Genomic DNA, 25,550 nt, shown 5'->3' with positions numbered 1-25,550 from the left:
TTTCCCAGCTTTCCTTGGCTGTCTGTAATTCTTTGTGTAGAGTTGAGGCCTTGTGGGTTTTCCCCATCCAGTTTGCCATGTCTGTTGGTGTCATCCTTGTTCAGCTCACATCTGGACAGTCATGTTGGTCAGACTTTATGGGTTCCCATGTTACCAGAAGATGCAGTCTCACAGCAAACTCCCTGGTCCCCTGGTTCTTGCATTCCTGGCCCTGATTTCAAACTATTCCCTAAGCCATAGGAACAAGAGGCTTTTTGTTTGTTTGTTTGTTTGTTTGTTTTTGTAGATGTATCCATTGGGACAGGGTTCCATAAGTCTGCATTTTGATTGGCTATGGTTTTTTGTAGTGGTCTGAGTTGCAAAGAGAAGTTTTCTTGATAAGGGGTGAGTACTGTCCTAATCTGTGGGAATAAGGACAAATGTTTACAGATGTTTGTTAGGGATCATGCTGGTTTAGTAAATTACAAGTTGTGGATTCTCCTTCAATAACTACAGCTTCACTAGTGCTAAGTAGTTAGGTAGGTTTCCAGAGCAAGGTCTTATTTCTCTTGTTAAGCAGATCTTAAGTCCAGTTAAAGATCTGTTGGTTACTGTCAAGGTAGGCATGTCACTACTGCATTGTTAACATAGGAATGTTGGTTGCCTCCCTCTAGAAACTTGCATGATGTCTTCTGATACCATGAAGGCTCGTCCTCAGGGAGGAGGAATTCAGATCAGTTCCAGGTCACAGTATGGCTGTTTCTGAAGTGGATGCTGTCTTCAGCCCTTACCTTCCCCTTCTCACAAGGAACCAAGGTAACAGCAATAGGCTGTATGTTTGGGGAATCTTTTGGACAGCCCATCTAACAAAAGGGGCTACTCATGGCTGGTATTGGGATTTTGTTAGACGGTCTTTGGATCTTGGAGGGAGCACTGTCAGCCTAGATGAGAAGAGTTCATTAAAATTGTATATGTATATTTATGCACAGAATTGTATGTGGTGTTTGGGGTGTTTTTAAGGAAATGGTTAATAATATGATTTTTCAAACATCCTTTTTTTATTATTGACCTCCTTCCCTCTCGTCCCCCTTCTCTAACCAGTCTCCCCCTTTGTCATTTCTTCATCCAGTTCCTCATATCCTGTTATTCTCCTTTATCTTCCTCCTACCTTCTTTTGTATTTACCCCCTTTTCCCTCCCATATGTGATGATTAACTCTTTAACACTTGCCACTAAAATAAGATTTAAAAAAAAAATCCTCCCAAATAGTATGTGTAAATGTATCAACATACATGAAAAAAGTTAATAGATTATCATATAGGGAGAGAAGTAGTCAGTGCAAATTCACTGGAAAATAACTGGGCGGATTACATGAATGCACGTGCTCTTTCCATACGTGATTTCTCTTGTTATCCACATCTCCTTTTTCCATTCTTCAAACTTGGCATGGTAACAATCCATAATATCAAGTCCTTCTTTTCATTAGCCTCCCAACCATAAATATAGTGCCAGTTTGTTTTAGCTGCCCATGACTATTTCAACTGAATTGATGCAGTACATTGTTTTGGTTCTTGCCTGCCATTATTATTATCATTGTGCTTCCTAGAAGCTGATGGGAAATGGAAACACCACTTGCTACTTGATTCATCCTATTCATTCAACATAGTCATCATGCTACGGATTACTGGCAATGCACAAAGCTACTGGACTCATTCTGAGTAACAAGCTAACCCCCTATTCCTTGCGTGTTACAGCTGCTCAACAAAATAAGTTGGACATGAGGGGAATGCTGTGCCTGTAGCTACAGTGTATGTTTCTGTTTCTTCTCAACATTGCAGGTCCTCCATTCTGACAGTTCTGCTTAATGACTCTAACCTAAGCAGTAAAATCAGCTGTGATTCCATGAGAGGGAAGGTGAAGCAACGGGATCTGGAGATTTCGTTGTGTGCACAGACTCAGTGTTCTGCTCCCTTTAAAAGTTCCAGAGAGTGGGCTGGAGAGATGGCTCAGTGGTTAAGAGCACTGTCTGCTCTTCTAGATGTCCTGAGTTCAATTCCCAGCAACCACAGGGTGGTTCACAACCATCTCTACTGGGGTCTGATACCTTCTTCTGGCATGCAGTTGTACACTCAGTCAGAGTATTCATAAATAAATAAGTTCCAGAGAGTAACTGAATTGCAATCCAAACTTCAATGTTCAGTGCTGCTGCGATGATTGGATTAACTAATGTCAGAGATGTTTTCAAAGTGTGAAGTGTAAGGACAGATACCTATGATAGTATGTGTAAGAAAGCTTTAATATTATACTGAAAGACTCTTCCAAAGCCTTTTCCAAAATTAAAACTACACACTATTAGCAGTCCATCAGCAGTAGTAGGTAGTACATCAAACAATTTGGATTTAATACTCTTTCCAACCTTCCAGAGAGGGCTATTTCACACTTATTCCACTATAAGACAAGCAGGCCCACAGCAGTGATTTCTTAGATAATGCTTATAGCTTTGGAAAAAGCAAAAGGTAATGGCTCATAGAAGCCATCTCCCAAACTTTTCTTTCACTCAAACTATTATCTTCTGTCTTGTTAGCCTTAAGGACCCCAAAGTCATTTTAACTTTTGTATACATATGTGTGTGTACATTATATAATAAAATCTATATAGTTATTTATATAAGCACATTATCTATATATAATGTTGGCAAGCTGTTATGCTATGTAATGCATCTCATATCATTTTGTTGAAGTGATTAAAAAATACAGATGTTGAAATTTAGGAGTTAGCAGAAGGTTATGAGAAGACTAATATATATATTGCTTGAACAGCAAAGTCATTGTTAGTCTACAGAAGAACAGTAGTGTGCCTCTAATAACTTTGCATCACAAAAATCAATCTGTTCCTAAAACCCAACGCATATAGCTATTATCAAAGTGCATTAAGTGCTATGTGATAAATAACTATTCAATGTGATTAGTAATTGAAATAATGTCTTATTTTTAAAGAAATCAGTAGTTAAGTAGAATGAAATATAATCTAGAACATAACTAAAATCTGATAGAGGATATTGAACTACTAGCAATAAAGTGACAAAATAATTTAAATGTATATTGTATTCTATAGATCCCATGTGGTAGTTGATAAGAATATAGAAAATAGCCTCTCTTCCGCTTCAGCCCTGTTGCCTTAGAAATGTAGAAATGAAATGATGCATGTTAGGCAAGAAAGTTGCAGCACAACAAAGCAAAATGGGTTAAAGTGTTTTATGTGAATCTTTTTCTATCGCCGTGGCTTGCTTAACCCTCTGTCTACTATGTACAAAGTGGTTAAAGGTCCTTCTTAACTGTTAAGAAATGGTCAGTGAAAAGAGAGCAAAAAAAGTTTTGTGCTAAGCCATTTGCCGTGTAATCACAGCAATCAGGGAGATAGAGGCAGGTGGATCTTTGTGAGTTCTAGGCCAGCCTGGTCTACAAAGCAAGTCCAGGACAGCCAAGGTTACTATAGAAAAACCCTGTCTTGAAAAGATTTTTGTTCTATTTAGAGCTACACTGCAGAAGCACCTGGTGTCCACTACCTGATACCAGGCTGTGTTGTGAGGCACTGGAACTAATGCAGGAAACAGGACTTAGTCTTTCACAAATTACCTGGCCTCGGTTAAGACATAAGGCGGGGCATCCCACTGTGTAAGCACCGTGGTGCTTCATAGTCAGGCTTGCAATGGACGATCATGAATTGTCTCTTGAACATCACACCCATGAAGTCTCATCAACATGGCTGCCTAAACAAGATCTAAACCAGGATGACACCGCTAGACATGCCAACATGAAAGGGAGAAATACCGAGGGGCTTCAACTCTGAACAAATAAAAAAACAAAACAAACAAAAAACTGTGGGTTATTAACAAAGGCTAAGATTGGGACAAATAGTCTTCCCCAGGGAAGGGACCCAAAATTGTGTATCCAATACCAAATGCTTAGTCCTGAGATCATGTTCATACATTTAATATTATACAAACTGAGCAGGTTGTATTTATATACTTAGAAATATATTTATATGTATGTATGTATGTATCCACATATGTCAACGATTAAATAAATACCAACTATGAATTTAAAGGAGAATATGGAAAAGATTGGAGGGAGGTGAGGAAGAGGGTAAGTAATGTAAATATATTTCATTTTTTAATTAAAAAGGAAGAAAATCTTACAAGACGATCAATGACTTCTCCCAATCTCTTCTCCGCCTTGGTGAAGAAATCTGGATATGGAATCATGGGAAGATCTAATACAGAATGATGCTCCCTTCGAAAAAGAAACACACAAAAAAACACATCCAGCATTAGATTTAGGAACTGTGCTCCACTAAGACACATGTAAGTCGTAATTTATTACTAAGAATCTTGACACTGCTCTACTATCTGAAAGTGCTTGCTCTGACTATGTTACTGGTACGTGAGCTTTTAGTTTGTCAAAGTCAATTTGGACTACCAAAACTTAAATTTTTTGAGGGTAAGATATGACATATAGAATGAAAACTTGAAAATTAAAAAAAAAAAAAAAGTAATTGTCCTGTGGCAGAGGCAAACTCTACAGCAGATACACAGCACATGGGATGTGAGCACACAAAGGGTGGGGCTAGGGTACCGGAACAGCGATGCCTTCCGTGGGGAAGTGACCATAAGTCAGCATATTACTGCGTTACGTTAGCAAAAGCTTGCAGATTTGCTGCTATTCTGAAGCTGGCCCCCAATTAAGGCAGACTTAGAGCCAAATTACACCCATAATAATTCTACTGTTTCGGCTACCATGACAGAAGAGTGCATATGGAAAAATATGTAAAGAAATGAAACGGTGGAAAGGGGGAGGGTTGAGTGAGAAAAGAGAGTTGTAAAGCAAGAGGCTTAGGGAAGGGACAAAGGAGCAAAACTCCTGAGAAATTTCAATATCCTAAAAGGCAGTCAGACTAATGTATCATTTGGAGTACTTCACATTACTTTTCTCATGCTTGTTGCCTATGTCATTCTAGCGAGTTCTGCGCTCTTGATTGCCACTGTCCCCTGCAGAACCACAGGTGACATTCTAGCCTATAGTGATGCTCTTTAGATCTCCACCTCCCTTCACCACAGTGCCCACTTCCCTGCGAACCACCATCATCTCTCCTCTGGATTCAAGTCTCTTCTTTGGAATTTGTTGCTCTGGGTGGTGGTTTGAATGAGAATGGCCCCAGGGGCTTATTTGGTTGAACACTTGGTCCCCAGTTGGTGGACCCCAACTGGGTCTACCAGTTGTTCAAAAAAGATCAGGAGCTGTGCCCTAGTTGGCAGAGCTATGTCACTGGAGGTGGGCTTTAAGGCTTCAAAAACCCATGCCTGTCCCAGTTAGCTCTTTCTCTGTCTAGTGTTGTGACGCAAGTTGTTACATAAATGATGACCAAGCTGCAATCCACAGCGCCAGAGAGGTTATGTATAGGGGAAGGAACGGGGTGGGGGGACGTGGATCTCCCTGGGAGGGGGGCATAGAATAGATTCCATGGGTGGACTGCAGGCAGTTAGTGGATTAAAACAGGAGGATCAGGTCGGGAGGGAAAAGGGAAAATAGGTTGAAGAAGGAAATGAGTAGACAGTCACCTAGAGTTGAGGGGCATTTGAGGGCTGATAAGGAAACTTCAGTGGGAAACTAAAATATGTGAAGTTGATCCTAATGAAGTCTGCAAATAATGATGGACATGGAGTCCCAACTGGCCCAAACAAAGCTTCCAGGACCAGGAATGGGTTTCCTTCATTTGATGAAAGGTATTGGCTAAAGAGGTCCCGTGGACAATCCCAAACAACCCAGACTGTTGTCAAGATCATAGGTTGCTCTCTCTACAAACTGAGCGCAAGGCCCCATTAAAAGACAGCTGACAGCAGTGTGAGGCATGGAGACCCAGCTCAAGAGGTTTCAGAGATAACAAAATTAGCAACGGAGCAGAGACCATTCTCGTGATACTATGGCAGAGAGCGTGACTGCTTTTTCCCTGTCATGAGAATATGTCTGGGGCTCAGTTCAAAAGTTCTGGACTAATTTTGTTGGCAGAGAAGATTTCAAGACACCTGATATTGACTCTGTTGCTTGGTTATTAGTAACCATTCTTACACAGATCTACAATGAAAAAGAGAGAGCAACCAGTGCAAAAAAATAAATAAATATTTAATTTTTTATTAAAAATTTTTATTATCATTTATTATAATTTATTCAATTTGTATCCCAGCTGTGGCCCCCTCCCTTACCCAACCCCACCCTCCCTCCCTCTACTCCCTCTGTGCCCCTCCCCTAGTCCACTGAGAGGGGAGGTCCTCCTCCCCTTCTATTTAACCCTAGCCTATCAGGTCTCATCAGGACTGGCTGCATTGTCTTCCTCTGTGGCCTGGCAAGGCTGCACCCCCCCCCAAGGGAAGGTGATCAGAGAGCCTGTCACTGAGTTCATGCCAGAGGAAGCCTCTGCTCCCCTTACTAGGATACTGAGTCTATGGGCTACATCTGAGCCAGGATTTTAGGTTCTCTCCATGCTCAGGGTTTTTGGGTTTGTTTTGTTTTGTTTTGTTTTGTTTTGTTTTGTTTGCTCTGTTGGTCTCCTTGTGGAGCTCCTGTCCCCTCTAGGTCTTTCCATCTCCCCCTTCTTTCATAAGATTCCCTGCACTCTCCCCAAAGTTTGGCCATTAGTCTCAGCCTCTGCTTCGATAACTTGATCAGTAGAGTCTTTCAGAGACTGACTGTGGTAGGCTCCTGTCCTGTTCCCTGTCTTCTCCTGCTTCTAATGTCTATTGCGTTGGTCTTTCTGAATGAGGACTAAACATCTTCCCTAGGGTCTTCCTTGTTGTTTAGCTTCTTTAGGAGTATAGATTTTAGTACGTTTATCCTATATTATATGGCTAATAGCCACTAATGAGTGAGTATATACCATGTGTGTCTTTCTGCTTCTGGGATACCTCACTCCGGATGATCTTTTCTAGTTCCCACCATTTGCCTGCAAATTTCACGATTTCCTTGTGTTTAATAGCTGTGTAGTATTCCAGTGCATGAATGCACAACAATTTCTGTATCCATTCCTCAACTGAGGGACATCTAGGTTGTTTCCAGCTTCTGGCTATTACAAATAGAGCTGCTGTGAACATGGTTGAGCAAACGTCCTTGAACAGTTTGAAGAGAAAAAGACCAAATTTAACACTGGAGCCATGTCTTGTGCTCAGAGAATTGAAAGTTCAAAGAAAGGTCTGATGGGGAATGGAATAAAGGGAGTAGAGCCCTAAGGGCAAGACCTCACCCTGCTCATCTTCCAGCTTGAAAAGAAGAACCGTCTAAAGACTCAGTTTAGGAAAGCAACAAATCAGAGCTTATGCAGATGTAATTCAAGGGGAAGACCAGATTCTGTTCCAAACAGGCAGTAGAGGTTGGCAGCATCGGCCTTGTAGTTCCAGCTGTCAAGTCACATCTTGAAGGAAAAGGTGGTAAAGGGCTGCGGAATCTCCCCCTCTGGTGAAGGAAAGCTGCAGTGTGTGGAGGGGAGTTCCCTGCATAGAGGCTCTGGGAGGCCATGGTGTGAAACAGTGAAGGTGAGGCCTGGATTGTGCTGGAGACCTCAAAGTGTCCGGGATACCTAGGAAAAGACGGGAAGAGAGGGCCTGGAACCGGCCCAAGATGGAGAACTGTTGTATTTGGTGATGTTGCAAGCAGGGAACCCGCATAAACCCTTTGATGCCTGACACAGAACTATAGGATTTGAAGTTTTCCCTGCTGGGTTCCAGTCTTGATTTGGTCCCTTTTTTTTTTCCTTTTGGAATGATAATATATATTCTGAACCATTATGTTGAAAGTATGTAGCTGACTTTAATTTTATTTTTATTTTAAAATGGTCACAATTAGAAGATTGCCTGGAATCAAAGAAGAGACGCTGGACTTTCCAGTTGTTCACCATCCCCCCATTAAGCACTGCCCAGGGATCCTGATGTGTGCTGTGTGTTTGTGATAGTAATTTTCGTGATTCCCAGTTGTCTTATTTCCCTAGCTTCACGGATCTCTAGTTCACAGGTTCACTCACAATTGCTTCAGAATCCTTGTTCCCTCCTTGTTGTTTGTTTGTATACATTGCCAGTTGTTTTCCTAAGCTCTTCTTCTGGTCTTCCATGTTGATTAGGTTAATCCCTTTAGTTCAAGCTCAGTGCCCCAGGGCTTGATCCTTCGGAGACCCTTGCTTCATCACACTTACCTCAGTTGTGACTTTACATGTATCATGAGTTCGTGTGAACTTAGTGTTTTCCGGAGTAGCTCTCCAACCAAGGAGATTTCTGTCTGTTTTCTTTCCAGTCTCAAGCGCCTAAGACGGTGTCAGCAAACACATGATGTCTGTATGTCTACTGAATGATTGATGAACATGTGAAATCTTTAAGATACTTCAACCATCTGTATTTCCTAAGCCAGCAGTAGGGGTTTCTCTCCTAAACGCTCAGGATCCAGTGCCGCAAGAGAATCACAGTCTCAGGGTCAGGCTGCCAAGTGAGGCAGATATCTGGTTCAAAGGCAGCAACCCAGCGTTGGGGAGGTGGCGCCGTCTCCCACCTGGTAATCTTGAGAAGCAGTGCACAAGTGGGCTGCCCTCTCCTCTTGCCGCTCTATTAAAACATTAAAGAGAAGTGGGACTCTGAAAGCAAAGGACAGGCAGGGGCTGACACCTGGGTTAACTATATTCCCTCCACAAAAGCCAGGCCTTTCCAAAGTTCAAAGATATGCTAAGTACTCAGAGAAGTAAGAGAGAATCCTAAAAATTATTTAAAGGTTAAAAATGTTCAAGTAAGTTGTCTCAAATTCTCTCTTACGTAATATATAACATTTTAAGTGCAAATTATATAATGGTAAAGAGAAATTTTAAAAGGAAAACTTATTTTTTCTCTATATATACATATATATATGGTTTTCAGTTATATCTTTTGACTCATTTGCACCAAAAAAAAAAACCCACATGGATTACAATATGAGAACAAAGGAAACGTTTAGTAAAATAATAAAAATAGCTAAGCATATGATTTTGTTTCTGTCATATAGCATTGCTGTATCCCTAATATGGAAAAATAATACTTTCCACCTCAAGGAGGTAAGGTATGCACCAACCACTTTACAGGTATCCGTTGTCACAGCATTGCATTTGTCATTATCAGCGTCATGTAAAGGAGGAAGCCATGGCTCCTAGCTCGCACTATCAATTACACGACTAGGGAGTGAAGAAAAGACGTGGCAATTGTGATGGTCTGTAATGAGATGAGGAATTCCGGTATTTTCTAGTAAGGGAGAGGGAGATGAGTCACTGCCTCACGCCCTGCGATGTAGGCAGTCAGTCCTTCAAGAGCTTCTGCAGTGGAGGTACTTAAGCTCTCTTAGCTTCAGGAGGGTTTGGCTATACTTGCTGTCCCCTGGCTGAGGGAATAAATTATCCAACTGTGTCTGTCTTCCCACAGCCACTTCCTTCTGTGTCTCCATGTTTCTTCCATTCTCGTTCACAATGGCAGCTCTTTCAAGTGCATAGGAATACTGTCCATGGATTTAAGAGCCACATGACCAAAACAACTCTAATGTTGTTGACTCAGTCTAACTAAACTTTGGGTCTTTTAGGCTACAGGCTCTTAACCTCCATTCTCTTAAAGTATTCGCCTTAGAAAGTCATTAATTGTAAATTCTTTCAACCCTTTGAAATGTAAATCTCATCAGAGCCTCTTGATAATTTTACAACCCAGGATGCCTTTCTTAGTGGGCTGGAGTTATTCCACTAAGTATAACTAGCAATGAAGCTAGCCTCCACCCACCAGTCTCTCTGGGAAGCAGTCTGGGAGCCACTGCTAAGTTACAATTACACAGTCGCCCAATCACATTCTCCTCCAGCACTTTCCCATGAGCTTAAAAACCATCCTGCTCTTTGCTTCAAGTAACCTGAGGTCAAGCCCTTCGTCCTGTTTAGTGTTCTTGAGTAGAATTCCACCTGCCTGTTAATAGATCCAGCACAGTTTTTCTTTGATGGAGCTGCCTAACCCAGGATGATATGATTCTCAGACCCTCCTCCTACTAATTGCATTTGGAAAGACTTCTTTTGTTTCCAAACCAAGTCACATTCACAGGGACAGAGAGTCCTGTTTGGGAGCATCTTTTGGAGAATTCAGTTTAGTACGCCACAAACTGCAAAATATTGGCACAACAATCAGGGGGAATCCAAAAGGGTTATGTGGAGAGGAGTACGGAGACCTGGTGTGGATGGACCCTAAAATCGAGTAGGATGAAGTGTATTCTCTTGGTCATTAAACCAATACTCCTCGCAAAGAGGGTGTTGTCATAAGGATTGATAAAAAGACAATAAAAGGAAAGCATTAGATACTATCATGTTCACATGCAGGTAAACACAAGCAGACAGGTAAAGGATTCTGGGAAACTGATGTAAAGTGGTATGATACAGTTTTTTGAGTTACAGATAGAAGATGGATTATGTATGGTTGTCAACAGTCCTGTTGAGGTGGATGGAAAGACCTATTTGTGGCTTACTCCATTTCATTCTTATTTCAAGGATGAGAAATATACCTGGACGCTCTCCAAAAGGTGTGAGGGATGACAGGGTTCCTTACGCAATGCTCTTCTTCAAGCCCTGGAAGTTACTCCTGAGAGACAGTTCTGTCAGGACACAGGGGCAAGTGGCATGCACAGATCAAGGCCTCTGTGACCCTGTATCACAGCTTGACATAAGATTCAAAAACATTGTGGTGTTTATATGTCACTATAAAACTGAGGCCTAAAGGTGGTACTTATTACCAAATAGCCAAAACTTCTGAGAAAGGAACCATTGGAAATAAGCAATATTTTACAAGCCTTGTACCTTCACAGGGGATTTACACAACTGTTTTGTGGAGCAAAAGGAAAAAACAAAAACAAAAACAAGGAGGAGGGCGGAGCCAAGATGGCGACTAGCACACAGTTTCTGAGCTGTGGAAGAGCTGAACATCTGGGTTGGTGAGTGGAAGGACCTCTGAACCCAGGAAAACAATGGTGATGCTTTCTAAACAACAGGGAACATCGCATGAGTGGACTCATCCAGATTCTTAGCGCAGACCTAACTGCCTGGGGTCTGCAGCGGCTCTGGCGGAGCTCCTAACCCTTTAGTGGCAACTGCCAGCGGTACTGATCTCAGAGTCCCAGACCCGCATGGCACCATCCTCCCAGGGTCCTGGGCCACTAGCCACAATACTGGCTCCACAGGATTGCCCAGCCACTGACTATACAGCCCGCCCAATCACACAGTGACAGATAATACGCTATATACTCACCAAAACCAGGCAGAAACGCCATACAAGCTAGGCACACCAGGTGCTGGGCCTCCCAAGCTTGGAGAGCACAGTGGAGAGCCCCCAGGACTTCCCAGAAAGCATCTGGACTGGCAACCCAGTCTCCAGCTACAGCAGGACTTCCAAACCTGGCGTCAGAGCAGCACTGAACTGGTGGGGCATATCAGTCCTCCAGCTTAAGACCAACCAGGGCCAAACCAGAGAACAGAGAGCCTGGTTACCCTGATCCCTGCTGATGTGACCACCTCGAGAGTGAGTGCGCCCTTGAGTGTCTGCAGAGGCCCAGATCCACACCCCATCTAAAATAGAAGCCAGGCATCGGTCCCCTCCCACCCACATACCCACTGTGGGAAACAGAGGGTCACTTGGTACATTGAGGCCCCTGCACTGCGGGTCCAGACCTGAGGCACCATCATCCCAGGGTCCACGGTCTGCTAGCCACCATACTGGCCCCGCAGGGTTGCTCAGACACTGACTGCATGGCCTGCCCAATCCCTCAGTGAACTTCCTAACCTGGCAGTGGCAGCAGCACTGAGCTGGCAGAGCACATCAAACAAGCAGGGCCAAACCAGAGAGCAGAGAGCCCGGATACCCCAATCCCTGCCAAGTGACCTACCTGAGAGTGAGTGCGCCCCTGAATATCTGCAGAGCCCCAGATCCAGGCTCCTTCTAAAACAGAAGCCAGGCATCGAAACCCTCCCACCCACATACCAACTTTGGGAAGCAGAGGGTCACTTGGGACATTGAAGCCCCTGCTCTGTGGGTCCAATTGAGGAGTTAAGGAGTTAATGCCAGAAATTGCACCACAACCATCACTGGCGCCTGCTACATATACAGTGCAGAGCCCCTCCCACATACTTAAGGGTTCAACATTATCTACTTGCTGTTCAGTGATAGCTGGGTTAAGGAAGAAATAAAGAAAGAAATTAAAGACTTTCTAGAATTCAATGAAAATGAAGGTACAACAAACCCTAATGTATGAGACACAATGAAAGCATGCTCAGAGGAAAATTCATAGCACTAAGTGCCTTCAAGAAGAAATTCGTGACATCTCATACAAGCAACTTAATGGCCCAACTGAAAGCCCTAGAGAAAAAAGAAGCAAATTCACCCAAGAGGAGCAGATGGCTGGAAATAATCAAACTCAGGGCAGAAATCAATCAACTAGAAACTAATAAAACTATTCAAAGAGTCAATGAAAGTAAGAGCTGGTTCTTTGAAAAAAAAAAAAAAAAAACCAACAAGATAGACAAACCTTTAGCCAAACTAAAAGGCAGACAGAAACTATTCAAATCAGCAAAATCAGAAATGAAAAGGGGGACATAACTACAGACACCGAGAAAATCCAAACAATCATTAGGTGGTACTACAAAGGCCTTTATGCCACAAAATTAAAAAATCTAAAAGAAATGGACAATTTTCTTGATAGATTCCATTTACCAAAATTAAGTCAAGATCAGGTAGAAAGATTGAACAGTCCTGTTTCCCCCAAGGAAATAGAAGCAGTCATCAACAGTCTCCCTCCCAAAAAAAGGCCTGGGCCAGATGGATTCAGTGCAGAATTCTACCAGACCTTCAAAGACATGCTAACTCTAATTCTCTCCAAACTATTCCACAAAATAGAAACAGAAGGAACATTCCCAAACTCATTCTATGAAGCCACGGTCACCTTGATACCTAAACCACAAAAAGACCCAGCAAAAAAAAGAGAACTTCAGACCTATCTCTCTTATGAACATTGATGCAAAAATACTCAATAAAATACTCGCAAACCGAATACAAGAACACATCAAAGATATCATCCACCATGACCAAGTAGGCTTCATCCCAGGCATGCAAGGGTGGTTCAACATACGGAAATCCATCAATGTAATCCACCACATAAACAAACTGAAGGAGAAAAACCACATGATCATCTCCTTAGATGCCGAAAAAGCATTTGACCGAGTCCAACACCCATTCATGTTTAAAGTCTTGGAGAGATCAGGGATACAAGGCACATATCTAAACATAGTAAAGGCAATATACAGCAAGCCTATAGCCAACATCAAACTCAATAGAGAGAAACTTAAATCAATCCCACTGAAATCAGGGACAAGAAAAGGCTGCCCACTCTCTCCATATCTCTTCAACATAGTACTTGAAGTCCTAGCCAGAGCAATAAGACAACTAAAGGAGATCAAGGGGATCCAAATCAGAAAGGAAGAGGTCAAAGTGTCACTATTCACAGATGATATAGTAGTATACATGAGCGACCCCAAAAATTCAACCAGAGAACTCCTCCAGCTGATAAACACCTTCAGCAAAGTGGCAGGATACAAAATCAACTCAAAAAAATCAGAAGCACTACTGTATACCAAAGACAATAGGGCCAAGAAAGAAATGAGGGAAACAACACCCTTCACAATAGCCACTAATAACATAAAGCACCTTGGGGTGACACTAACCAAGCAAGTGAAAGACCTGTTTGAGAAAAAACTTCAAGTCTCTGAAGAAAGAAATTGAAGAAGATTTCAGAAGATGGAAAGATCTCCTGTGCTCATGGATTGCAATTTACAGATTCAATGCAATTCCCATCAAAATACCAACTCAATTCTTTACAGACCTTGAAAAAAAAAGATTCTCAGCTTCATATGGAGAAACAAAAAACCCAGAATCTCCAAAACGATCCTGTACAACAACAGATCATCTGGAGGTATCTCCATCCCCGATCTCAAGTTGTACTACAGAGCAATAGTAATAAAAACTATGCATGGTATTGGCATAAAAACAGAAAGGAGGATCAATGGAACTGCATAGAAGACCCAGAAATAAACCCACACACCTATGAATACTCAATTTTTGACAAAGCAGCCAAAACCATTCAATGGAAAAAAGAAGGCATCTTCAACAAATTGTGCTGATCCAACTGGATGTCTACATGCAGAAAAATGAAAATAAATCCATATTTATCACCCTGCACAAAACTAAAGTCCAAGTGGATCAAAGATCTTAACATAAAACCAGATACTCTAAATTGGTTAGAAAAAAAAGTGGGGAACAGCCCTAGAACTCATTGGCACAGGAGACAACTTCCTGAACAGAACACCAACAGCACAGGCTCTAAGAGCAACAATCAATAAATGGGACCTCATGAAGCTGAAAAGCTTCTGGAAAGCAAAGGACACCGTCATCAAAACAAAATGAATGCCTACAGATTGGGAAAGAATCTTCACCAACCCTTTATCTGACAGAGGGCTAATATCCAGTATATATAAAGAACTAAAGAAGCTGAAAAGCAACAAACCAAGTAATCCAATTAAAAAATGGGGAACAGAGCTAAACAGAGAATTCTCAATTCAGGAATATTGAATGGCAGAGAAACACTTAAAGAAATGCTCAACCTCATTAGCCATTAGGGAAATGCAAGTCAAAACGACCCTGAGATTTCACCTTACACCCATCAGAATGGCTAAGATCAAAAACTCAAGTGACAACACATGCTGGAGAGGATGTGGAGGAAGGGGAACCCTTCTCCACTGCTGGTGGGAATGTAAACTAGTACAACCACTTTGGAAGTCAATCTGGCGCTTTCTCAGACAATTAGGAATAGTGCTACCTTAAGACCCAGCTATACCACTGCTAGGTATATACCCAAAATCTTCTGGAAACAACCCAGATGTCCATCAATGGAGGAATGGATACAGAAATTGTGGTATTTTTACACAATGGAATACTACTCAGCAATCAAAAATGAGGAAATCATGAAATTTGCAGGCAAATGGTGGGATCTAGAAAAGATCATTCTGAGTGAAGTATCCCAGAAGGAGAAAGACAAACATATATAGACTTTATATATAGACCTACAAGATATGATAAACATAAGGAAGTCTATATACCTAAAGAAGATAAACAAGAAAGTGGACACGGGGTAAGATGATCAATCCTCACTTAGAAAGACAAATGGGATGTGCATTGGACGTATGACAGGAGTCTACCGCAGAAGGCATCTGAAAGACTCTACCTAGCAGTGTTTCAAAACAGATACTAAGACTCATAACCAAACCTCTGGCAGAAGGGGAGTTAGTATGACGTGGAAAGGATAGGAGCTCCACAGGGACCAAATATATCTGGGCACAGGGTTTGGTTTTTTTTTTTCTGAAACTGTTTCTCCAACCAAGGACCATGTATGGATATAACCTAGAACCTTTACTCGGATGAAGCTTGTGGTAGCTCAGTAACCAATGGGTTTCCCACAGTAAGGGGATCAGGGACTATTTCTGACAGGAACTCAATGGCAGGCTCTTTGACCTCCCCACCCCCCAAAGGGAGGAGCAGTCCTGCCAGGCCTCAGAGGAGGACTTTGCAGCCAGTCCTGAAGATACCTGATAAAACAGGGTCAGATGAAAGGGGAGGAGGTCCTCCCCAATCCATGGACTTGGAAAGGGGCAAGGAGGAGATGAGGGAGGGAGGGTGAGGTTGGGAGGGATTAAGGGAGCGGGATACAGCTGGGATACGGAATTAATAAAATGTAACTAATAATAATATTAATAATAACAAAAAAACAAAAACAAAAAACTGAAGAAAAGGAGTTTTATTTAGGAAGAAGTTAGTAGAGACTTGGAAACCTCAAAGGATTGGTGACGCAAAATTAGACTTCAGAGCTGTCAACAGCCCAGAATTGAGGAACAGAGCATTAAAACGTGAAGGCTGCATTCCTAGCCAGGCTTGCCCTCAAGGAGTTTGCTTAATACTTAAACAGAGAAAGGTCTGAGGCCTACCTAACAGCCATGGACAAGCCAAGGTCAGCTCTTAGAACATTTAGAGTAGCACAGGGTGAAGTTCTGAACCTGCAAACTTGAAGAGACCCTTCGTAAATATTTCAGTTTCTCATTTGGGTCTCCGAAATCAAGTCACAAAACAAAGATGTATTTTTGGATGCACTGAATATCATATATATATATATATATATATATATATATATATATATATCATATATATATCATATCATATATATATGTATGTTTGTATATGTATATATATGTATATATGTAAATATATATGTATATATGTTTGTATATGTAAATATATATATAAACATATATATATTTTAAATCAATTTTCATTTAATATGTGTGGGTATTTTTCCTGTACCACATGTGTGTGGTGCTGAGGCCAGATGAGGGCACTGGATCCTCTAGAACTGGGGTTACAGCCAGTTGTCAACCACGTAGATGCTGGCAATCTAACCTGGGTCCTCTGCAAGAGCAACAAATGCTCCCAAATGCTGAGCCATCTCTCCAACCCATTCACTCATAATTTTTCATAAACAAATCTCACCATTCATTTTTTAAAACGTACTTGGAAAACCATAATGAAATTGTGGACACAGGCTTCTAAATAGCCATGACAGCCACGCTAAGGGTAGACACGGGGTCGGCAGAACAGCTTGTCTGCTAGCTGGGATAAGGTGCTTGGTTTATTTGCCTGCCACCACTGGGGTGGGGGGAGAAAAAAAGACAGAAAAAGAAAGAGAAAAGAAAATGATAATAAGCATGTTCAAATAAAAGAGTAAAAAAACAGAATTCCACCAGAAAATAGAATCTTACATGGATTATAGTCTAAAAACCTACATATGCTAGAATTGAAAGAGTTAACACATGAAATATAAAATTAATCAAGATAATAACTACGAAAAGAAAAGGATATTAGAAATGTCTGGGTCAAATAAGGACCCGTACAAAACTCAAGGGAAGAGAAGACACACACAAATGAATGTTCAAAGCAGCTCTCTTACCGTAATAGAAAACTGGAAATAATCCAGATTTCACCAAAAGCATAAAGGCTAAAAACAGCCGTCTATTTATATATTCTAATGCTTTAGAGCATAAATTTTATTTTAGACACAATAAACAAGTCATATAAAATATGAAAGTATATAAAGGTAAAACATATATAAGAGAAGAAACAGTATAATTTTAATTTAAAATGTTCAAACAAGTAAAAATAAATAATGCAGTTTTAAGAATGCAAAGAGTTGAAGAAAATAATTCTGTTAAAAAAATGAAAGAATGAGATAAAAATGTTTAATAGTTTTACATTTTGCAATGAAGAGAAAGCCAACCAATTGCAGAGAGATACATAGTTTCAGTTTTAGTAACGTTCATTGCTTCATCTGGAGCATAGGGATTTTGTTTTATTATACTATTATTTTTGCCTAGTGGTATTATTAAATTTGCATGTACATGTATGAAAGCCAAGTAAAAAGTACATTTTTATATGTATGAAGCACATGTGGAGTACATTTTCCTGAATAATCAAAATGAGATACAAAATTATGTTTGTATAGGTGATTGGATGGATATGGAACCTAAGGTTTTAAGATGTGAAATACAGCTAAAAGAAAACCGAAGTCTGCTGATGGTGCTTGTCACTTGTACCTGGATAGATCCACAATCAATTACCTGAGGAGTACATCACCTGCTAACGCTCAGACCAGCTTTCCCCGAAAGTAGTGGTATTTTCCTAGGACGCTTGCAAACCCTGTATGTTCTCACCGGACAGCGTGACTTCTCCACACAGCCACGGTGGAACCATCTGAAAGCATACCCAGGCTTTCCAGCAATACTTGTTTTAGGATCCTTGGGCTCTCATAAAATTCCCTGCACTCTGCCCAAAAGTTGGCCATAAGTCTCAGCATCTGAGCCTTTCAGAGGTCCTCTGTGGCAGGCTCCTGTCCTGTTTCCTGTTTTCTTCTTCTGATGTCCATCCTCTTTGCCTTTCTGAATGGGAATTGAGCATTTTAGCCAGAGTCCTCCCTCTTGATTACTTTCTTTAGGTGTACAAATTTTAGTAGGTTTATCCTATATTATATGTCTAATTTCCACTTATGAGTGAGTATATACCCTATGTGTCTTTCTGCTTCTGGGATACCTCACTCAGGATGATCTTTTCCAGTTCCCACCATTTACCTGCAAATTTCATGATTTCCTTGTTTTTTTTTTTTCTTTTTTGTTTCTTGGTTTTTTTGCTGAGTAGTATTCCATTGTGTAGGTGTATCACAATTTCTGTATCCATTCTTCAGTTGAGGGATATCTGGGTTGTCCAGCTTCTGGCTATTTACATAAAGCTGCTACAGACATGGTTGAGCAAATGTCCTTGTTGTGTAGTTGAGCATCTCTTGGATATATGCCTAGGAGTGGTATGGCTGGATCTTGAGGAAGCACTATTCCTAATTGTCTGAGAAAGCGCCAGATTGCTTTCCAGAGTGGTTGTACAAGTCTGCATTCCCACCAGCAGTGGAGGAGGGTTCCCCTTTCTCCACAACCTCTCCAGCATGTGTTGTCACTTGAGTTTTTGATCTTAGCCATTCTGATGGGTGTAAGGTGAAATCTCAGGGTAGTTTTGATTTGCATTTCTCTGATGACTAAGGATGTTGAGCATTTCTTTAAGTGTTTTCGGCCATTCGATATTATGAAAGAAGTGGGAAATAGTAAGACCTGGAGAGGACAGGAGCTCCACAAGGAAAGCAACAGAACCAAAAAATATGGGCACAGGGGTCTATTTTGAGACTGGATACTCCAACCAAGGACCATGCATGGAGATAACCTAGAACCCCTGCACAGATGTAGCCCATGGCAGTTCAGTGTCCAAGTGGGGTCCATAGTAATGAGAACAGGGATTGTCTGACATGAACTGATTGGCCTGCTCTCACCTCCCCCTGAGGGGAAGGGGACAGCCTTACCAGGCCACAGAAGAAGACAATGCAGCCAGCCCTGATGAGACCTGATAGACTAGGATCAGAAGGAAGGAAGACCACCCCTATCAGTGGACTTGGGAAGGGGCAGGAGAGGAGAAGGGGGAGAGAGGGTGGGATTGGGAAGAGAGGAGGGAAGGAGCTACAGGGGGAATACAGAGTGAATAAAGTGTAATTAATACAAATTAAAAGAAAAAAAATCCGTGGGCTCATATGCTAGAGATCTCCCCACAGGGCTCTGTCATCCAATTTGGTGTACCCAGTACTGAGCACGCCCTGTGCACCCATGGTTTCCCGTCATGCTTTTCCTGGCTTGCTTTTTGTGCCCACGAGAAGCACTCCTGCTCCTCCAGGGTTATTTGACGAGATACAATCACCCTCTTGTTTTACTGTTCAGTTGGCCGAGGTTGGCGCTTACCCATCCACAGGGGCACAGGAGTAAATCCTCTCTGCACATCTGAAGTCTCATTTGCTCAGTGCCCACCAGCCTTCAGTGAAGAGCCGCATAAAGTGTCCTGTGAGCCTGTCTCACCGTCCCAGAACACACGCTGCTGAGAAATCATGGTCTTTTTCCCTCTAATGAAACACATTGGTTCTGTACTTAATGCACTTAAGATAGCATCACGTTTGTAGTTCATTTTTATTTTCCACAGGATTTACCCATATTTTTACTGTTGGATTACAAGGCTGGGGCAGGGATGCGAATCATGTATTTATTTTTCCTCAGCATAGTTTGCAGAAAATAAGGTGGGAAGTCAGAATTCAAACTGATCCTAGCTTCCTCGAGGCTCCGAAGGTCCCTGAGCGTGTAGATGGCGCCGTACCTCCAAGTCAGGGCAGGAAGGTCACGTCACCGGAAGAAAATAAGACCTGAGCCATCTGTTAATTTTCCAGTCACATTTTCTTCACTTCAATTCATTTTACTTAAGAACCATGCCCCATCCCTGGAAACTAAATATTTCAACTCTTTGGGGACACATTCAACTATAACTTTTACACTCAATAGCCCACCTGTCAGATTTAATCTTTCATGCATTTCTCAAAGAGGGAGTTTTTAATTAGATGACTTGCTGAGCACTTCAGGGGAAGATCTTTATCCCAATTAAATATTTTTTATTTTCCATTTGGGATTGCTGAGTGATGCAAATCGTAAATCATATCTGATTATACCTTGACTATTACTTTTATTTCTTTGCCTGAATTGACTCACTTGAGTACAGCCTCAAGTTTAGTATAGCTGCTTAGGAAGAGCAAGATTTAAAGTACTTTACCTGAAACTGAGCATTTAAAGAAGCCGCAAACACGCTACCAACAAAACCAAACTAACACCAAACCCGTTTTCGCGGCTACTCTTAAAGGGTGGGTAAGTGAAGGTCTGTTCTCAACAGCTAGTATTTTACTACCACTGGTTCTCATACTAACATCTCCTTGTGCTGTTCTCAGAATTTGAACATCTGTAGGTCTCAGTCTGCCCGACATGAGCGAAAATGTTCTGCTCTCTCTCCTCTTCAACAGCAGTACCTGAGCAATGTTCTGGAAACTACTTAAGTGGAAAACAGCGGAAGACTCCAAGGTCACTGGACCTCTGACAGCCCCTCTCTAGCTGTCCCAGGTTAGCTCTGGTTAAGGCACTGGCTGCTACAGTGTCAGTCTCAATATTCCTTGCTAGCAGACCATTGGTCTAGTGGTTTCCATATGCAATTTCAGCTGGAAATTTTCAAGTCTCTTCACGTTGACTAGGGCCTACAGAAGCGGCAAAGCAGCACATAATAAAGGCCTTTTGAAATTTCTTTTCAATGGACGGTCAAAATAGCCTGTATACATGCTCCATATATAGCAATTCTTTCTGTATTTCTAGACACAAAATGTTCCAGTTTGGGGCAAACAGGATGTGCTGGTACCTCTTACATTGCTCACTCACCGAACGCCCTCCTGCAGTTTGTCGACAATCCCTGAACCAATTTATAGATCAGAGACTGGGGCCTTTTTATAACTTGAAGTTCAGACACTAATCTATGTGATTTTCACAACAGGATTGTGGTATGTTTGGTGGAAAAAAAAAAGTCAGAAGATGCAGCCAGACGATGCTATGCAAGAGGTTTCACAAAGCAGGTGATGACGCAGTGCTCCTCCCGGGGTAGAATGAGCAGGAGTTCGCCTGGATGCACTGAGAACTACGCTATGCATGACGTATGACGCCAGTGGCGTGATGCAAGTAAGAAGATGTAGCAATGTGTGCTAAAAGGCAGGACTGATGGAGAACAAGGGAAGCTTTCCAGTTTGAACGTGTTCAATTTTAGTGGCTTTGGTTGGTTGGTTGTTATTTGTTTGTTGTTTTTATTTGTTTGGTTTGGGGGTGTTGTTTGTTGTTGTTTGGGTTTTATTTTGTTTTGTTGTTTCATGGGTTTGTTTTTGGGGACTTTGGTTTTGCTTTGTTTGTTTGCAGTCCTTGAAATTGGCTGCTTTCTTAGCCTATTAGGAGATCGTCACCCTGGGAACACTTTATCAAAGACACTTTTCTCCAACAGTTTTCTCCCCTGCTATCTGTCTGTTCCCAGTTCCTCTTTTGAGGGAGCACAGTAGGAAGTTTCTCAGAGTACAAACTAGTGAGCAGAAGTTAGTAGTGTGAAACCCAGCACTGCATTATCGGATTCAATAGTTTGTGATAGGATATATTTAGGTATCATTTGTTATCTTAACTCAATAAATTTTATATGAAATCTTCCTAGCTAACCAAATATTATCAATCAAATAGAACCCGGAACAATCACAGTTGTAGAATTGGGATAATTACGTTTCAATTCCCTGAAGCAATTGCTTCACTGTTTTGCCTGTGGCATGGTATCTTCAGCATCGTCATCTTCATCTTAAAGGAAACAATGTTAACCATGACACCGCATCTGTTTTCTTATCCACTATTTGTGTTTATGAAGAAAATAGCACAAAGACAGTTGGAAACTCCGGTTGGGTTGCTGGGCCTGGTGAAAAATGAGTCTCATTATGGAGTGATTGGGTAGTGATTACATTAGTTACATAATGCTACATAACAAATCACCCCCAAATTAGCAGGCTGAAATAACAGACATTCATCTTCTCGGGTTTTCCGGGTCAGGACTTTGGACAGTGCACAACACAGAAAGGCACTGTCACCAGGTACCTCACAGCTTAGTCTGGTGAGCACCCACTGATAACTTCACTCACATGACTATTGACAGGCCATGTGGCCTTACTGGCTGTTGTCAGATGCACCAACTTCTTGCTGCTTTAGTCTGTGTTTATAGAGCGACTCAGACTGTGGCAACTGACTTTTTTTTTTTTCAGGTTGAGCCCCTCCAAGACAGAAGCCATTTTGTCACCTAGCCCTGGAAGTGGCCTCTCATCCCCTCTGACTCCTTAGAAGTTCTACTCCTTAGAAGTTAAGCCTTGAGTTCATACCACAGTCAACGAAACACGCTAGATGCTGACACACACACACTCAGCAGTCAAGGCCGCTGGAGGACACTGCGGAGCTGCCCTCTCTGGAGTCAAGCCCTTTTCTTAGGAAAATCCCCACCTGTCAGCCTGTGCAGGACACACTCTTCTGCTGTGCTGAGAACAAGGCATCAGACAGGCCTGTGCATAACGTGGAGGGCCGGTGTGGGAGTGGAGGTCACGGATGAAGCAGGGGCCCCAAATCTGACAGCCGTTTCAGGTGAGGTCATTACCTTCACTCGAGACTACGGCCTTGGAACTCTGAAGGCGGGTAAGCAGGAAAACAGTATGATCAGAATTCTGTTTCAAAGTGATTGCTCTGACGATTGTGCAGCCTGAACGAGAAATACTTAGCAATGTGGGACCATTTCCGGGCCAATTGAAAGTAGAATGGTGGAGGTAATTATGAAAGACTGGGAGAGTGATCTTCGCAGAAGAGCAATTGATTGCCATAGCAACTATACAGATTTGGAGGAAGAAATAGAAGGACCAGAATGTGTGCTTCGCCCTCTCTTCCCTGCCTCCGAGTGGCTTTCTTGCTGCTAGATTACATTCTCAATAGTATGCAACATTCAGTTTCAGAATGAGCTAAGGGTGCCAACGCTAGTGTCCCGTGTGTGACTGTTTCATTCCAGGAGCTCTCGACTATGACGTGCTGGCTTTGAGGGGCGTGCTTCTATATTTACATAGCTCGCTGGCATTATTAGTGAGGAAGCAGCACCAAGTCTGCAACTCTTTCCTTCTCCAGGTCTGTAGATCGACTCCATGCCTGGCAAACACTCTTCTATCTAGCCACGCCCACAGTTCCAAGCTATCGGTTTAGAGGAGAATGTCCTGGGGTTGGCTCCTCACTCTCGTTTATTACTGTTTGGCCCTTGGATAGAGTTTGATTAGTGGAGCCACAACCAGGATGCTGAAAACCGCACACAGCCTGGAAACTCTATTTCCTATGAGGCAATACGATGATGTAGGAGTCACTGGAGCCATAGCTGAAAATGAGAACCATTTAAATACATTTAAGACAACACAGGTACAAGTCCCGCAGGACGGACACTACAGCACCAAAGGGATACTTTTACCCTCCTTGTATTACATCTCTTATATTTATAATTAGACTCTACAAGGTATAAAATAATTTTAAAAGGAAACAGAAGAAAATTGAGGGATAGAGATTATAGTATATCCCAGGAAGAATAAGAATTATCATTGCTGAAATATCTGAGATCCAGGAAGAATGGCTACACAGAATGTCACATTCTAACTCTCATAAGCTACTTCTCTTTTACCATGGCCATCTTGAATCTCATGGGACACTGATAAAATAAAGCCCTACTAACTCTTCCTCAGGGGCATACAGGTGGAGGCTCAGGAGACTCTTAGACCAAAAGGGATTACAGGGGCTCATGAGAGTCCTAAGATCCTGTGAGGCCCCTCCCTTCCCTAAGCCTACGTAAAGGGTAAATAATCTACTGTGGTCCTATGGCTGCCTTTCAGTCATCCGTGTTCCCGCATGTAATCCTGATAAACTCAGCGGTTCACCAGTGGACATGGATAGAATTTTTTATTTGATCTACAGGTGTCCTCTCTATATGATACTAATGGGTGGATTTATTTTTTTCAGGAAAATGCACATGATGCCAACACAGTTACAAAGCATTAATTCCTTCTAGAACTCAGCAACAGGTTAGGCATTTTGATTATCACCAAGCCACATGGATATAGATCTAAATGGTCTCTCACTGTCACATAAATATAAAGGCAGGGAGACAAAGAAAATATATAAATATTTCTACTGGCAAATCCCAGACCTCTGTAGGGCTCACTTTCATACATACCAAGTAAAAGAAAGTTGTCCAAAAGTCTCTAAATAACTGCAATAAAGGAATATTGATACATCATTGCAGAGATGAAGAAGATACAATTCTAAAAATTATTTTCCGCAAGGACTGGGAAAGTGAGCAGAAAGCTTGTACTTGATACTTTTGACAAAATGTACAGTGTAATAGCTATAAAATAGACATTTATAAAAACAGAACAAAGAAACCTTATGAAATCAGAACGGATGACATGAAAACAGAGTGCCACAGTGAATCAACAAAACAGAAAAAAATATTATGAAAATAAAACCTGTGGTAGGGGGCACCCACCTGAGACTTCCAAGTTCAAAGGGAAACATGAATGTAAAATAGAGAAGATAAATTGGATATAACAAGACATGGCTGTCTCCTCTGCAGTCGAGTGTCAGCAGCAGGAGGATGACGAACTGAAGACCAGCCTTCATTACAGTGTGCGTGAGGTCCTCCCTTTTGGATTGCCTTTAACCTTGGAAATTCTCTTATTGTTTTCTAATGTCTAGAGTTTTTATTCCCCTCTTGAGCTAGTGCAAGTTCTGCCATACCGAAGCCAACCTTCACTCTATTACGCTCTCCACAAAAGCAGGGAAAGCAAGAAAACGAGTCTGAATGCTTAACAATTAAATGGCAGGAGCACCAGCTAGTCCGAGTCAGGGACGAAGGTTCTGAGAAATGGAAGCGATGCTAAATGCCAACAACGGAACGCAGGTCCACCGGTGCCCTGTGCCACTCTTCCAGGCCAAGCTGCAGCGTACACACCAGAGCCCTGGAAGCCCTTGGCGTATGCGGTATGCACACAGCTGGACGACCTTGACAGCCCTACCAGGTCTCAGCCACAGAACAGCGGTGCCAGCCTTCCAAGCTGAGTCATGCGCGCCTCTTGGTTATCCTTACCCATGAAAACTGCATGAAGGACCCAGGGAAGACCAGAGCCACAGAATCAAAGATCCATGTTACCGAATGGCCACATGTTAGGCCGACAGACAAGGCACGCCACACTTGCATGTGATGGGATAAAAACAAGTGTTCACTGTACTGAACCATTCTTAATTTAAGATTTGATTCTGGAGCTAGCTTTGCTTGGATAGCTCGTTGACCCTTCCATTTTGGTTTTTTTTTTTTTTTTTTTTTTTTTTTTTTTTTTTTTTTTTTTTTTTTTTAGTTCTCTG

The 25,550-nt window shown here is 41.9% G+C and overlaps 1 protein-coding gene across 2 annotated transcripts in view; it reads right to left on the bottom strand.

Moving 5' to 3' along the window:
• Window positions 1–25,550, bottom strand: part of Tmem232 (transmembrane protein 232) — a 237,619-nt gene that overhangs the window by 10,154 nt on the left and 201,915 nt on the right. For both annotated transcript variants that reach the window (XM_060368256.1, XM_060368255.1), the window contains exon 14: window positions 4,177–4,270. In XM_060368256.1, coding sequence (XP_060224239.1) covers window positions 4,177–4,270 — 94 coding nt within the window. The remainder of the gene's footprint in view (window positions 1–4,176; window positions 4,271–25,550) is intronic.

This window comes from Meriones unguiculatus, chromosome 15 (assembly GCF_030254825.1).
Source record: "Meriones unguiculatus strain TT.TT164.6M chromosome 15, Bangor_MerUng_6.1, whole genome shotgun sequence".
Lineage (NCBI taxonomy): Eukaryota > Metazoa > Chordata > Mammalia > Rodentia > Muridae > Meriones > Meriones unguiculatus.
This window is presented reverse-complemented; position numbering and strand designations above follow the sequence as displayed.